At 46.4% G+C, this 17,080-nt stretch overlaps 1 protein-coding gene across 2 annotated transcripts in view; it reads left to right on the top strand.

Moving 5' to 3' along the window:
- The window catches only part of Prag1 (PEAK1 related, kinase-activating pseudokinase 1), a 53,215-nt gene that overhangs the window by 6,159 nt on the left and 29,976 nt on the right, over window positions 1-17,080 (top strand). For both annotated transcript variants that reach the window (XM_021170718.3, XM_085844018.1), the window contains exon 3: window positions 1,559-3,345. In XM_021170718.3, coding sequence (XP_021026377.1) covers window positions 1,559-3,345 — 1,787 coding nt within the window. The remainder of the gene's footprint in view (window positions 1-1,558; window positions 3,346-17,080) is intronic.

The raw sequence follows: 17,080 nt of genomic DNA, 5'->3' as shown, positions 1-17,080 counted from the left end.
GAATTTTGGGGATCTATCTATACACAGGACTTTTTGCCCACTGAGCCATCTCCCCAGCCCCCATACTTCCAGTTTTGACATGTAGGTTTTGCCAGCTTTATCTAGGACCACAAAAAAACATTTATACCCCTAGAGGTTCAACCTTTCTTCTTCTCCCCAAAGAAGGTCTTAGGAAGGTATAATTATGGACAGGGTGTGTGGGCCAGGACTGCTGGAGGCTGCTGTCTGTGGACGTGTCTCTGAGACTATATGCCTGAGACATTCTAAGAACCCTTGTTCCATAATGGCCTCTTCCAGTGTCCTGGATTTCCTCAGCCAGTGCAATGCATGGGCCAGGAAGGGTGTGTGAGTGCATGAGAAAACAAAGGTCAGTTTTAACTCAAGAGAGGTTTATGTGAAGAGAGGCATTTCCTGAGGAGGCAGCAAACTCCCCCCAACCCCCAAGCTGGCAACACCCATTCACTCAGCCAATCTTGACACCTTCAACTTTCACCGATATAAGCCAGTGGCCCTTTGTATTCGGAATCCCCTGGGGTAAGGAGCCCCACCAAGCCCTGCCATGAGGCTATCTGTACAAATGGGACCGGGTAAGAAGGAGAGGAAAGCAGAAAAGTCACTCTATTGACCGGGATGATTGACAGGCACAATCAGCTCCCAGCTTTGCCTTATTGCCCTACTAGTCCAGCCACTTAAGCAGGTGGGAGCTGAGGTGACTGCGAGAAACTGGAAGAAAGGGCAGCTAGCTGTGTGTGTGGCAAAGCTCAAAGGAGAACCTAGCAAGCCTGGACCCAGCTCAGAAGCCATCCCTTTGTCCCCTGGCCTGCACTGACTCATATGAGGTGCTTTTAAAAATCATACGGGGGTAGGGGTGCGGGGAGGAAGGCTGGAGTGATGACTACACCCACATGTGTGCTCACGACAGATGATGACTCCAATTCCAGGAAGTCTGATGCCCTCTTCTGTCCTCCTTGGGTACCAGGCACGCACATGTAACACTCAGAGATGCGTGCAGCAAATGTAGAATAATAAAATATTTATTTTTAAAGAAGGAAAGACAAAAAGAAAAAATGTTATAGCCTGTTTCTTCAGGAATGTGCCGTAGCTGGATTATCCAGTAAGGAAGCATTAAACAAAATTTCAAACTATTTTCCATCCAGTGGAATTGTTTCACCCAGTGCTTGTGAGTCTTCACTTTTTCTGGGTTTGGTGCTGATTTTTGTTACATAACAGACGTGAGCCAAAGGCATTAGCATCCCTGGGTGGGATGCATAGCTCAGCATTTAGAAATAGAGATGCTTTCTGTGTGTCCAATCGTGATGCTAGCTCTGGGGAGGCCAAACGTGGGATGGCATTGCCATTGCTTGCCCACCCACTGGGATAGACCTGAGTGCTGGGATGGCCTTGTGTGCTGTCTGAAACAGGTGTTGACTTTATCACTTGCCCCATACTTTGTTTCTCTTCTCCCTTCTCTGATAAAGAGTAACAAGTGTTTTGTTTTGTTTTGTTTTGTTTTGTTTTGTTTTGTTTTGTTTTGTTTTTAACCCTTGGGGCTGTGTAGGTCAACTGGAGACGAACCCCAGGCAAGCTCCTGCTCCCGAAACAGGAAGATGAGCCAATAGTTTACCTAGGCAGCTTCCGAGGACTGCAGAAGCCTGCAAGCCCTCTTGCCTGCACAGATGGCAACTCTCGCTGTCCCCCAGCCTATACCATGGTCGGACTGCATAACCTGGAGGCCCGAGTGGATAGGAACACTGCCTTTCAACCAGTGAGCTTCCAGGAAGAGAAGGCTGGGAGGGAAGAGCTGCCCTCGGCTCACGAGAGCTTTCGCCAGAAGCTGGCTGCCTTTGCAGGGATGACATCCAGCTGCCCCAAGGGCCCCAGGCCCTGCACTTCTCCACAGCCCCTGCGGGAATCCCTGCCCTTGGAGGATGACAGTGACCAAAGGTGCTCACCCTCAGGAGACAGCGAAGGTGGGGAGTACTGTTCCATTCTGGACTGTTGTCCAGAATCCAAAGATGCTGTTCATAGCACCGAGGGCTCTGGCAGACGTGGAGGGGACTGCTCACCCACGTGCAGGGAGCAGGGACCACGTACAAGACCAACAGAAGAGGAAAAACAGGGTCTGAGCTTCCCCAGAGAGTGCTGTGGTCAGGGATCCACAGCGAACCCGCCCCGCCTGGGCCCCAAGAAGCCATCCCTTAACTCCGAGGCCGCCAGCTCTTCCGATGGTCTGTCCTGTGGCAGCAGCCGCAGCGGGGCCAGCAGCCCCTTCGCTCCCCACCTTGAGAACGACTACTGCTCTCTCATGAAGGAACCGGCCTCAGGGAAGCAGCAGGACCCCAGCTGCCACTTTCTCACCTCTGGCAAATGTGTGGGTCAAGCTGCGGAACTCCAGCCCGCCTCCCTTCCTAGGGACCCTGTGCAGCCTGAACCCATCTACGCCGAAAGCGCCAAGAGGAAGAAGGCAGCTCCGGGGCCTCCGAGGCCCGAGCCCAAGAAAGAGCAGGTCCCAGCTGGCCATAGCCAGGGCCAAGTATGGACAGGTGATACCTGGATTCAGAAGACGCCCCCTAACTGGAGCCAGGACAGGGAAGGTGCAAAACCTGCTTCTCAGGTGGCAGCCACCATCACTGTCATCGCTGCTCACCCAGAAGAGGACCACAGGACTATTTATCTGAGCAGCCCTGACTCTGCCGTGGGGGTGCAGTGGCCACGTGGGCCTTCGAACCAGGACTTACAAGCCAGTGAAGAGGAGCCTTTGGTTGTGCAGGGGCTAACCTCAAGGGAGAGCCATCCACATAATGTGACTGAAAACACATCCAAAGAGAAGCCTGCCATTCCCCCCAAGCTGTCCAAAAGCAGCCCCGGAGGGTCCCCGGTGTCTCCCGCAGCCCCCCCACTGACTGACCACAGCGACGGTAGCAGCGTTGGACCCCAACTTTTGTCTAGAGTCCCTGCTAACCTAACGTCTTCCTGTCACACCAATGGTGTTGCCACTGCTGGTGACTCTGCCAAGTGTCCCCCACCAGCCACCTCCTATTCAGCCTTGGACCAGAGGCGACCAAGATACCAGACTGGTGCTTGGAGCCGCCAGTGCCGGATAGAAGAGGAGGAGGAGGTGGGGCAGGAGTTGAGTCAAAGTTGGGGGAGAGAGTTGGAAAACGGTACGGCAGACCATTCAAACTCCTCTACCTGGCACCGTCTCCATCCCATCGATGGCACCTCTGGGCAGAACAGCAAAACTAACTCTGGGATGAGCAAATCGGCTTCCTTTGCGTTTGAGTTCCCAAAGGACAGAGGCAGATTGGAGGCATTCTCACCCCCTCCCCCACCTCCAAAGTCAAGGTGAGTACCCTGGGGCTGACATGGAAAGAGTCTTAACTAAAAACACCTGTCTGTAGGGCCTTTCCCAGAAACCTTTGCTTTTGCTGCCTCTCAGGAAAGCCTCGGGCCATCCTCGAGTGATGCCTGTCAGACACCAGTGTCTGCCCAAAGGCCATTGTGCACTATGTAAATTTCCCAGAGGCCCAGCTCAGCCTTGAGAAAGCAGGAACTCCTGTTTGGTGTGTGTGTACTCTGCAAACAAACCTGGAAGCAGTGTGTGTGGGGTGGGGGTGGGAGTGGGGGGGACGACTGGCTATTTGAAATGAATCTTACAAAGCAAAGAAACACGGGGGTGGGGGGGGGAGTGGTTGGGGATACAGCTCAGTGGCTGATGTAAAGCAGCAGAGTTGGTCTCTAGCTCCGTGAAAAGAAAAAGAGAAAAGAAAAAGCTGGGATGGACACATGTACAGTGACAGAGCCCTGTGCTTAGCCTGGGGTTGTGAGTGAGGCCTGGGGTTGGATCCACCGCTTCCCCTGTGTCACAAAAGCAAACAAAACAACCCTAGCAAATTGTTGCTCCTTTTGCTACATTCTTATAATCGACTCCCACATTCTTTCTTATAATCGTCAGCTCCCCAGATCTCTAAGTATCTCTTGCAGTGTTTTAGGGAAAACTCTGAAACTTCATCTGTTGCAACATAGACTAGAAGGCTAAAGGGGGTCATGCTACAGGAATTAGGCAGGTTAAAGCCAAGCATGTATGCAATAAACTATTACTGCCTTTTGGCCTTAACAGGGTTAGTTTGTGGTTTTTTGTTTGTTTGTTTGTTTGTTTAAGCTTTGCACATGGTTAAAGAACCTCTATTGTGGTTTTTGCAAGGAAGCAAGAGTACCGCTTGCTGTCAGCATGCTGAAGCTCACAGCTTTCTTTCTCCATTGCCTTGCTATTCTTCTGCTAAGTTCATATGCCTTTCAAAGGCTCCAGGAAAATAGATGTCTTCTCTAAGCTACTGAACTGTGAATGGAATGTAAATTCCGGGGAATTTTTTCCCCCTTTTGGTGAAAGCAAAACTGATCTTGATCAAGAGAGGAGTGACCCGATATGACAAAAGGCCAGGCTTTCCAAATGGTCTCTCTAGTCTTGCTGCAGACGGGGTTCTGTTTGAGAGGCAACCTCTGGGTCGCTGTCAGAACCGAGGGAATTGACCACAGAGAGAAGCCGCTGTAACAGTTGGCTTTGAACATAAAGGCTTTTTAGGCTGTGATGTGATCTAACAGAGCCTTGTTCTCATGACCACTGCTCTGCCTGCTATTCCCTTGGCCACCCACCATGCAGTATTGACACCTTCCAGAGCCTTGGTGATTGTAGACTTTGTCTGGTCCCTCTGTTACAGTTTTAATTCCCTGAAGGCTCGAATGATTCAGCAACTGCGTTTGCATTACAACAGGGAAAAATGGATTTTTCAGGTGTTAGACATAATAGGTCATTTTATTCTTAGACTGGTCCCAGGAGAGACCAATCACCAGCTATTGTCCATGGATGCCAAAAGGGATTGATTGCTGAAGAAATCTACATGAGGTTAAAGCTGTCCTTGGCAACTTAGCCAGAACTTGTAGTGCAGCTCCGAACCTTCCAGTGTACACAGAACAGAGCAGGGTATGAGAGAAAAACCCTACAGTGGGGCCTGTGTGACTCAGTCCTAGGTGCTGCTGGAGAACCAGAGTCAGCCTCTCAAAGCCAGCTCTCCGTTCTGTCTCGTCCTTATGAGGAGAGCAAGCCACACGATGTCTCCTTGAGCCTCTTAGATGGGATGCTTATACTTGCCTAGTTCTATCTTTCAAGGTTATTTTTTATGCTTATTTTTGTGGGCAGAGGGCAACTTGCAGCAGCCAGTTCTCTCCTACCATATTAATTCCTGTAGGTGCTGAGGCTTGGCAGCGAGTGCCTTTCCTCACAGAACCGGATGAGGCTGCAACCCCATTATTGAAATGAAATGGCCAGAATTCACTGAGGAGGTTAGTTAATATCCAGGCAAAAGGCACCGCGGGTGTTAAGTGTGCACAGTTGCACCCTATCTTGTAGGAATCAGTCCTGGGAACACCACCAAAGTCTTAGAGAAGTGACTAAAACTTCTCACTTAAGCATCATTTCTATGACTCTTGGTGAGATCTTGGTAACCATAGCAACATGACTCAGGAAGTGTTTTAATTAGTATCTAGGATGAATCCAGAAACCCTTGGTCCAATCCATTACAACAAAACCTTTGGGTTAGATGCAGCTCAAGTAAGGTGGGAACCTCAGAGGTTATCGGTTCCATTTCTTCAAGAACAAACAAATAAGCAAAAGGAATCTCAAAACCATGGCATTCAAGAATAAGAGAAGCTCCCTCACTTGGGGAAACAGTCTGTTTCCCTGTGCTGCTGGAATTGTCTTTTGACTCTTTACATATCCCTGTGAGTAGATCGAAGGCAGGCTTGGGACCATAAACTGGCATTGAATTCTGGAAATCAGCCCATGTGGAATTCTCTTAAGGAAGAGATTGCAAAGAACCCCGAAGTACTCTGATGTCAGAAGTCAAGTTGTTGGTGAATGAAAATGTCAGCGGCCCACACAGCCCCAGCTGAGCCAGGGCTGAGTCCCACCAATCATGGGACACATAGGTAATTAGGGAAGATGATATCAGTTTTCCAAGATGAAAATCTTGGAGCATCTTCAGGCAACATAGAAGAGTCATCTGATTTCCAGGCTTGGGGCCAGACTGTCTCTAAACGATCAACTTCATCATGTGTGTTATGTGAGCTTAGCACCTAGGCAAAGGTTGCTGCATGCACGACTGCGTTTCCTTCTACTTTCATAGTGTGGAGAAACAGAAATGGATTCACCTGCTTGCTTTCTGACCCCTACCCTGAGGAGAGTGGCGTGGCTTTGTAATGTCCTATATTGAGTGTTACAATGAGTAGCTTATCGCTCTTATTTAACCTCTTGCTGTAATGTCTTGCAAGATGGGCTCTCTGAGCCTATTTAACGCCCCTTCCTTGTGCCTCCTCCTCATGGGATCGTGAAGCTGAATCTGGACTCTTTCTTATTCACTGCTGCCAAGGCAACTGCCTGCATCCACAAACTCACACCGCTTAGGGTGATGGACCTTACCTGGTTTCTGGGTCACCTTGTTCAAGGCAGGATTACAAGATAAGGGTTGACAAGTACTGCTGGTTGTTGGCTAGGAAACCAAAAACTGCAGGCAAGAAGTGTGAGCTGTGCGTGCGTGCGGACATGCATGCATGTGTGCACACTTCACCTTCAGGAGGCAGCTAAAGGAGAGCGGCAGGACCTGGGAAAGCAATTAACATGCCCAGAAATCCAGTTGCTTTGTGTCTTTTGCTTCTGGGCAGAGCCAAATCTAGTTTGACATGACTTACAACTTTTGAGCGACAAGGGCAGTAGACAGCCATTTGTCTCATTAGAGCAACAGACAAGCAGTTCTCAAAGAGACCCCAAATTCGAGCGATAGGGCCAGGGTCAGAGATGAACTTGATGGCGGAATCAGAAAACATCTGGGCTTATGTTTCTGTATGGTCTGGGTCAGGTAAGGTAAATAATGTAAGAAAAAGTTTCCCCCACGGAAGTGGGCGATATTTTTGTTCTGCTGTTACCAATTTTCAGTTTAACCCATTACATTGTACATTGTTCTTTCCCTCTTTGGGGTGCCCAGAAATGAGGCTCATCCTTGTTCAGTCCCCTCCTTTGTTGGAGGGACAATGTCACCAGTAGAGTTCTTTCCAAGCACAAAGGCTAGGGCATCTGTGCACTTTGCTAGCGGGAGGAACTGACACGTCTTCATTGTGTGGTGTCCTCCCGAACCGTGGTCACACAGCACGATCCCCCAAGGACAGGAGGAGAGTGACTGAGATGGCCATTTATCTTCAGTGTCCATATCCAATCTGATTAAAGCTTCTAACACTTTATATCAGCCCCAGTCCATGTTGTAGCGAATCATAGGGACTGACACCAGGGCATAGGAAGTCTTGAGACTGCATGGGCCTATCTGGGTGGCAATTTGAAGTCACTTTGTGGTTAGGAAGCACTGCATATAGAGAATCTTCTCTAGCTATGTGCAGCCTTTCTGGACATGTTTAAATGAGAGGTGGAGTTGGGTTAGGGTGAACACATGCTGAGCACATTCTGTGGGAGAAACTGCATACTCTCTACACACAGCCGAACAAATGGAACAAGGCCCATGCGTCAACAGTGAAGTCTATACTCTGCTACACCACAGGCAAGCCAGCAGTTGGCCTCTTCCCATGGGCTTGTAGACAGAATCTGGAAACGGGGGATTATATATTCTGTAGGCAGGAATTATTAAAATTAATTCCCAAAATTAATTCCTGTCTTTTAATCTTATGTTTTAACAATTGCTGACTTGATGGATATATATATATATATATATATATATATATATATATATATATACACCCATATACATAGGTATGTATATCTGTGTGTATGTGTGTATATAATACAATCTTTAAAGAACTTCTATACAGTTTTGAGCATATGCCCATGACTATTTCTAGGAGTTAGACATTCTTTAAATCACTAGACATCTACTAATGACCTACTTTTTATATTAGGCTGTGTGCAAGATGCTAAAAGTCCAGCAATAGGGTTTTTTTTTTCCCTCTTGGGTTCTGAGGATTGCATCTGTGTGAATTCAATGAGCAGGTGTGCAGTGTGACCTCAGTGAGCAGGTGTGCGGTGTGACAACCAAAGGCTCTCCCCTGCTTTGACTGTCTTTGATGAGACCTGTTCTCGTAGATCTGGGTTCTCGCCGTGGCCTGTGCTCTCTGTTCAGTAGCAGAGCCATGAACTCAATTCAGTGTGCACGAGTCATGAGGTATATGTCCTGTTGACTAATTTTTCCAGAAAAGCACCTACCTTCTTACTTGACATGATGCTCAAGAGAAGTTGACAGAAGAAGCAAATAACTTGGAATATGAAGTGTTCTGAGCCTAAGTCCTGTGGTAGCCCTGTGCCCTGTTCATGCCTCATTTCATGATGGTAGCACAGTGTGCCTTGCATTACATTAAAACTTGGCCCACGTTTTCATCTCTTCAAGAGACTACATTCCCGAGAGTGCACCAGTTATGTCTCATGAGTTCTTGCTTAGAATTTCTATCACATCTTCTAGCAAAGAACCATATATAGTAGATATTCAGGGAGGAATTTTTTTAAAAATTATTACTAGGGGGATGGAGAGATGACTTCATAGTTAAGAGTGTTTATTGCGTTTGGAAAAGACCCAGGTTCAGTTCCCAGCATGCACCCCAACACTGTCTTCTGAGCACCATGCTCTTGATGTGCAGAGTACACACATGCACATACATGTGCACACACATGTGTACACACATGTGCACATAGCACAGAATAAACATCCAAAAATTATTGCTGAGTATGATGTGTGTGGGTGCATGTGCCAGGCTGTGTGTGTAAAGGTCAGAGAATCGCTTCCTGGGGTCAGATTCCCCTTCGGGTGGGTTCTGAGCATTGGGCTCAGGGCATGCAGATGCCCTTACACGCTGTATCATCTTGCCAGCCCAGAATAGTTAGTTAGGTTTTGTTCTTGTTTTTGTTTTTTGAGACAGGATTTCTCTGTGTAGCCCTGGCTGTCCTGGAACTTACTCTGTAGACCAGGCTGGCCTCAGACTCAGAGATCCATCTGCTTGTGGCTCTGCCTCCCAAGTGCTGGGATTAAAGGACTGTGCTACCACCGCCCAGGCGGAAGGAATGTTTCGTTTTTAAGAAGGCCATAGCACACTATGGATTAAGCAAGTTTCTCTCTAGCTTTTCACTGGGCACCCATTGTAATTCCCTGCCTGTTCCTGCTCAGTGGAACGTTGCCACCTTGAGTTGAATAAGCTGAGGTTAATAATTGTCCATCCTTCAAGGTGGGCAAACACGGTGGGGCTCCATGCATTCCTTCTTGGATTCATTACTCTCCAGTGCTTGTACATTTCAGTCTTGCAAGTGGCCTCTGCTACTTATTGCTACTTAGTTTTTCGGTTTGGTTTGGTTTGGTTTGGTTTTAAGCTGAGCAGGTGTGTGGAACCAATCCCCTCTTACCAGAAGAATTCTCTTTTCAGGTAGTAATCATCTAGAATTTTCCCCTGAGCAGCAAATTACAAGAATTCTAGGGTGATGTTGCTTCTCTGAGTAGAACTTTTTCATACTTTCTGAGAGAAGTCTGGAAACACAGACCGAAACTAGATGACAGTCCTCAGTCTGCATCTAGTAACCAAATGGACTTGGTTGCTGGGAAGACCTGACTGCTTCCGAAGCATGGAAGTAACCAACTGGTAGGCAGTTCTCTGCTAGTACCCCAAGGCATGTTATGGGAATTGTTGGTTTGATTAGCTATAATTCGTTCTTTCACGGTTGAGAGATTAGCTGCAGACGGTCCTTGCTATCCGCTGTGCAGGCAACAACGACTACATTTCTGATCGTAGACACCTTCAGACTCTGTAGAAATCCGTGAGCATTTGCTTCTAGTGGCTGTAGACAGATCCCAAGCAATGTTTCACGTTAAGCATGTGCTCGAGCTCTTCCCATGCAACTCTGTAAGATTCCCTACTTCAACGAGCTTTTCCTGTGCGCTGGGTGACTTTTTCTGTGTGCTTTCCCAGCAGGCAGACTTTTGTCACAGTGGCTGGGTGACAAGGGAAACCTCCACATTAAAGGCTGTTTTCGCAAAGAGATCTTTCCCTTTTGTTTATGTTTTATTTCTTTACAGTGCGTTTGGGTAGTGAATGCACGTGTGTGCACGTATGTGTGCACGTACTTCCCTCTGTGAGCCTGCACACAGAGGCCAGTGTCCGAGGTCTACCTTGACCACTTCTCCACCTCAGTTTTTGAAGACAGGCTCGCTCACTGAACCCGAGGCTCATCATTTCTGCTAGACTGGCCATCCAGCCTCCACATCCCACATACACACCATTCTACCTGTCTTCCCCAAGCACTGGTGTCACAGGCCTGTGCCACAGTGTCCAGTGGATACTGGGATGCTGAGATCCCAAGCCAGGTTTTCATTCTTGGTCAGCAAACCTTACCAGTGATCCACCTCCTTAGTCCAGCAGCCTTCTCTTTTCCCTCAGGTATTGTTCTTTGGCAGGTTATTGTTTCTGTCACTGGCAAATGACTCCTTGACTTCCAGGAGTTTGGCTTTGAGCCATTTCATACCCGTTTGCCTAAGTGGTTTTGTTTTTGAAACAGGGATTGTGTAACCCTGACTGTCCTGAAACAAGCTGTGTAGACCAGGCTGGCCTCATACTCACAGAGGTCCACCTACCTCTGCCTCCTGAGTGCTTGGATTAAAGGCATGTGCCACCACTGCCCAGCTGTTTTAAAACATGTTTAATAGTCTCAAACCAAGATAGGGTGTCACCGTATGCTCCTGAATTGTGGGAAACCCATCAGGATGGCCCCTGCCCTTTGGGTGCTCCACGTAGGCAGTCAGGATTAATGGGAATAAAATACACTGCATAATTACGAGAATTGTTGATATCAGTAGACGTGACAGTAAGTAACAGAAACTTGAAGAAAGTGAAGACGAGCCTAGAAATTTAAAACCAGTCATCATTTAAAATAGTTCATAGCTAAAATGTATAGATCAAAGCAAAAGTAAGCTTTTGTGGCCCATTGACCACTATCAGGAGAGCAGGATCTTCTATGGCAGTTCAGGTCAGTTAGAAGACTTCCCTAGCACTTTATGGGAGAACCTAGCCTGTGATAAAGGTTGCTGCGATTGATTAGTAATGTCTGCAGGGCATGCAGAGATGGAAGTTCTGATGCCTGTGCTAGCTGTTTCAGAAATTGGCGTTAAAGCCTAAAATCGACCATCTAAGGTGCGAAAAGGCTGGCACTCAGTAACCAGTCTCTACATTAACTTAGGAGTTCAATGCTTCCTTTACTTAGGGGATGGGGGTCTGTTTTCTGTCTAGCCTAGAGTTCTGTAGTTGAGTGTTAGCAGAAAATGTAATCTCTGACTTCCAACTGGAATGTCAAGATGTTTTGCTTCTGCTCAGTGAGTGACTAGAATGATCTATGAACACTAACCTTTCGGAGCTCTGCTGGAGTGAATAACACTTATTACTAACTTACTACCTGTCTCTTAAGGTAGTCCTTCTCCTTATAGACCTTAACTTTATTTTTCCAGTCTTTAAATCTGTTAAGCCGCGTGTGTTCATCCATTGCCTTGTGGGCTTTCTGCATCCAAAACTGGAGGGCGAGGGAACAGATATGAGAAATGTGTCAGAATCCTGTGGAGGATTCGTCTCAGTGTGGAAATGAAATCTTATGAATTCGAACTAGATAAACAAATGCTGTGATTTTTCTAATACAAACTGGTAATAAGATAGATCATCTTTTATGTAAAGATATTCAGCAGGGCAAAGGGCACATCTATAAGAGTTTATAGAAGAACAGGGCAGCTATGTGCCGATGTGTCACACTTACTTGGTGTTATGGCTCGGGTAAAGAATGTCCCCGTGCATTTGAATGCTTTGTCCTCGGTCATTTCTGTGGGTGTAGCATTTAGGCGAAGCGAGATATCTCGCCGAAGGAAATGTGTCACTAGCGGCTGGGCCTTGAGATTTATAGAGCCATTCTATATTTCCTGTGCCCTGTGCCCTTTCTGCTTCTTGTCCCCTCTCTGCTCCTGACTGCCCATGAATATAACCAATTACCACTCGCTCCTGTTGCCACAGTTACCTGCTGCCGGGCCCTGCCCACTGTGATGGACTGTATCTCAAACATGAGTCCAAGTAAGCCTGTCTTTCCAAGAGTCTGCTCACACTGACAGCATGAACTCACTTGACAGCCTTCATTCACAATCAATTCCCTCCCTCCCTCCCTCCCTCCCTCCCTCCCTCCCTCCCTCCCTCCCTTCTTTCTTTCTTGCCTCTCTTTCTTTTCTGTGTGTTTAGGGGGGATGTGCAAACACGTGCCTGTGTATGTGGAAGCCAAAGGTCAACCTCATGAGTGTTCCCTCTGAAAATCATACACCTTAGGTTGTATAAGACAAGATATCTCACTGGGACCTGAGCCTTGCCAATTGGTTCAGGCTGGCTGGCCATAAGCCCCATGCATCTCCCTGTCACCACCGTCCCAGCCTGGGATCATCAATTGCCTTTAGCCCTAACATTTGATGTGGGTCTACGTGCTTGCACAGAAAGCACTCCTCTGGCTAAGCTATCCCCGAGCCTCACTTACTATTTTTGTAAGTGTCCGTTATCTATCCCTGTCACCTCCAAAACTGACAATAGAGAAATTTTCTGTAAAGTCAATTCTAAGCATATATCCTTGATCCTTTGTGCATACTCCTCTCAAAGCATGCCCACATTCCCTACAAAAGTAAAGAAAGCCTGTGAGAGCCTTGCATGTATAATACACCAGGCCCTTATAGTTCAGGGCCTGAGTTGTCTTTTATATTGATGTTTACTCAATCCCTACACAATGAAGACTGGCTCTGAGTGGATCCTGGACCATTTATTGGTGGGGAAAGTGTGGATTGTTTCTTGGATGATTTTAGCAAACTAGTTTATCATAAGGAAAGGATAGAGCTAAAGCCACACTAAACCCCTGCTTTCTGTCATTATACATGAAGATGGCTGCAGGCAGAATAATCACAGTGTGAAAGAGGAAACCAAAAGGTCCCAGGACCCACTGAGAGTCAGGAGCTTTAGCACACAGCCTACCTGCATCTATCCCCACCCCCTCACAGACACACACATACATGAGGGGGAGGGGAGGGTGGCGGAGGGAGAGAGGAAAATCATGGCAATAGCAATAAACAAATGAAATTGAGAAACAGCAAGTTTGGCATACACCAGATTTATAAGTCAGTTACTACCAAATTTTGGCAAAAAGGAGGGAAAAGAAGCTATCCATGTCTTCTGGTAAAATGATCTCGTAAAATTAACTATTAGAATATGTACCATATCCACATAATCTTTATTTTTGAAAAATACACACAGGGGTTAATAAAGGGACATATACAAGGGAAACCAGCGCAGCGTTGTTTATAGTAGCAGGAAGTTCGAACACTTTCAGGTATGCATCTCTTAAGAAGCAGCGCCGTGAAATGTCATTGAGGATGAGATGGAACTGTTTCATAGCAGCCAAAAGCAGTGAACTAAAACAAATGCACAAAACCGTGGACAGACTTGACATGGAGTGAAATTACTGAAGGGCCACAGACGCATTGCAAAATACCGTTAGTATAAACTAACGTGGGCACAAGGAAACTGGAACCTGTTATGTCTCTCTGGTGGTACATGCTAAGGAAGTACTCTATCACAAAGCTACATGCCCAGCAGGCCTTTCTTAAAGCCGAAGACAGGGTTTCACTATGTCGTAGGCTGGTCTTGAACTTGTGTTCCCTATGTCTTAGCTCTAACTTGCTGGGAGTACAGGTCTGTACCTCCAGGCCCAGCTTCCTTCTCCACCAAAAGGAAACTTGCCTTGTTAACTTTGTAGGTGATTTACTTTTTTTTTAAAGCTGTGGTAAATTACACCTAGTATAGAGTTTATAGTCTTAACCATTTTTACATGCAAAGCAGTGTAATAGCTATGGTCATTACCTCATATCCATAGGACACAGATTCAAGCACTACCCATGGGTACTAACCTTCCTAAACGCTCAGGTCTTTTATAAGGTAGCTTAGCATTTGCGTATGTCCTAGCCAAGTCCTCCCAGTTATCCTACATCATCTCCAGAGTTATTTAAACAATCTGCACAGTGTAACTGACTTGTGGGTGGTGGCTGTGCTGGATAACATGGAAATCAGTGATCAGAAACTAAATGTGAATTATTTCCACCAGAAACCACTTTTAGTTCTAAGTACTGCCTCTCCCTGACTGGTTAGGACTGCAGAAACAGAACTTGTGGCTTGAGAGTTGCCTATGTACTCATGAAGTTGTACAGTAGAACTCTTTTCATCCTGCAAAACACCGAAACTATACCCATCAAACAATAGCTCACCACTTTCCCTCCGCACCCTGACAGCAACCATTCTATTTCCTGTCTCTGGTTCTGAGCTAGACACTTCATGTAAGTGGGGTCAGGTGCTAGCTGTCTTTTTGTGATGGGCTAGTCTGCTTGGCACAGCATCTTCAAGTTTCATCTGTGCTGTGCTCTGGCAGAATGTCCTCTTGAGGCTTGAGAAACTGCTGTGTCCCATACCTTGTCCATCTGTTAATGGACACTTGGATCGCTTCCGCCTTTGCAGCTATTGTGAATGGTGCTGCTTTGTGTGGGATCCCCTGTGCCCCCAGCCTTTGATTTTTAGGGGTAGCCAGTACTTGGAATCCTGAATCGTTTTATATCTAGTTCAAAAAACAACTTTTTTTTGAGGAGCCGCCACAACACAGTGATGTCCTGTAACTGCTGTCCCCCTATTATCCCCGCCAGTGGTAGCAAGAACTCAGATTTCCCCACAATGTGTAACTTCCCAGGATTGTTTGTTAGATTTTTATATAGTAGCTCTCCTTACAAGTATTGGAGTAGAATCTTATTGTAATTGATTGGCATTTCTCTAATGATTAGTCATGTAAAAAAAAAAAAAAAAAAACCTATCATTCCCTGTGCTTTCTGGCTTTTTAAAATGTCTTTGGAGGAATGTCTATTTGGGGCCTTGCCGTTTTAAGCTTCTGTTGTTACTATTGTAGTTACTGGGTTATGTGCACTGCGTCTTGAATCCTTGTTAGAAGAGGTGTTTGCAAATGTATTTCTCCCAGCCCGTGGGTGGCTTTTTCACTGAGTCGAGTGCATCCACTGATGTATGAAAGACTTTCACATATCACAGTCCAACTTAGCGTTTTCCTTTGTGTGCCCCTGGGTTCATTTCCCAGAAGTCATTGCCAAATGCAGCGTCATGAAGCTTTGCTCCTATTCCCTTCTGACGATGTGACTGTTTCAGACTTTCCATTGAAGTCTTTGATCTGCGTTGGGCTAGTTTTCATTAGTTAAGGTCCAAACTCATCCAGTATTCTAGGATCACTTGTTGGAAAGACCGTCTGATTCCATCAATGGACTCACCTACCCTGCCGAGTATTGTCTGCGCATGTGTGTTCAAATAAGCTCCGCCGTCTCAATTACCATGGTTCCATGATAAGCTTTTGAATTAAGAAATACAAGACTTCCAGTGTGGTTCTACTTGGATGAGATCATTTTGTCTGTTTGTTGTGCCTCAAGAGTTCATATCAATCCTAGGGTGACATCTTTGTGTTCTGAGGGGACCTCGTGTGAACTAATTGTGGCCCTAGATGCATGTTCATACGTTTTTCTAGAAAAGTCCGAGGCAGAGGCACGGATGTCATGTGTTTGGAGTAATCCAGATGGAGGGGGTTGTAGCCAAGGCTGCGGGGAAAGGAAATGGAGCTATTGAGGTAAGAGAGTGGTGAGGAGTAGACCAAGGCGTGTAATTCTGACCCTTCTTGGATAACAGACTGGAACCAGCAGTAAAGATGGGCAAGCAGGCCACCCTGTTAGTTTTGTTACAAGCAGCCTTCTAAGCTGAAAAGGAGGTGAGAGGAATAGAAATGGGGTCTACTATAAATACACACTGATTTTTAAAGAAAGTATAGTGGGGTATGGGTACAGGGTCAGGAAAGTGGACTTGACCTATTTGTCAACCACGAACAGGAGTACGAGAATCCTAAAACCAGACTCACCAAAACCAGTAAATCGGTCATCTTCATGGATGGGTTATTACAAGAACAGCGAGATTAAGACGAGAACCACAGTGACTCACACAGTGACGAGGTTTCTACTGGCTTGGTTGAGTCATCCACTGGAGGTATTTGCTTGTCCATGAAGACAAGGTATGAGGAGGAAGAACTTGTCCTGGGAAGCCTGAGGTACTCGAAGGAGATTCTTTTCTGCAGCGATAGGATAATACAATAAGGGCTGTCCTTTCCCTCCGTTTTCCTACACTGAAAGCCAGGGAATGAGTCAAGTTACATGATTGGCTGGGGGCAATGAGTCAAGTAACCTGATTGGTTGGGGCTGTGTTGGCATCTGGATCTGAAGCTAGACTATACATGATTCAAATGTTGAGCACACAGATTCAAAATGAAGTCTGCATTATGAGCAAATCTATTCTTTCTGGTTAACTTAGAGTAGTGTGCCATAAAGCATTGTCTTGGTTATATTTCTTTCTTGAGGTCCCTTAAATAGCCATAATGAAAACAGAAACATGGAGAGAATTCTCTAACCCTTCTGATTTTTCAGGGGCAAAAAAAGCCAGGTTGATTTACTGGAGGCTACTGACGTCATCATTCTGTTATCTATCCATCTGTCTATCCCATCATGTGGCTGGCCATCCATCTAACTAGTATTTTCTCGATGAGTGGTGTTCTATTTACTACTTATAAATACTAACCCCTGAACCTTCCCGGCATTCTTAGAGACAACATTAATGTTTTACATTATAAATGGAAAGCGGAAATGGGGGAACTAAGCACATTTTTTTTTCCAGGACACATTCAGCAATCTTGGGAAACCCACTGCTCGGGCTAAGCTACCACACTAGTGCCCTTTGAGGTGACTCGGAAATCCATTCAGGAGGTTGATCAGTTACTTGGTTAGCTGTTCTCCCAAGGGCCCTGTCTATGTGCAGGGCAGGTCATGGGACAAGCCTTCTGTGACCGGCAGTTGCTTAGTGTTTAACTGTATTTGTCTCCTTTCCCCAACCACCGCTC

The sequence above is a fragment of the Mus caroli genome, unplaced genomic scaffold (assembly GCF_978045245.1).
Source record: "Mus caroli unplaced genomic scaffold, Mus_caroli_1 scaffold_10, whole genome shotgun sequence".
Classification (NCBI taxonomy): domain Eukaryota; kingdom Metazoa; phylum Chordata; class Mammalia; order Rodentia; family Muridae; genus Mus; species Mus caroli.
Note: the sequence above shows the minus strand (reverse complement) of the source record. Positions and strands in the feature narration are given on the sequence as shown.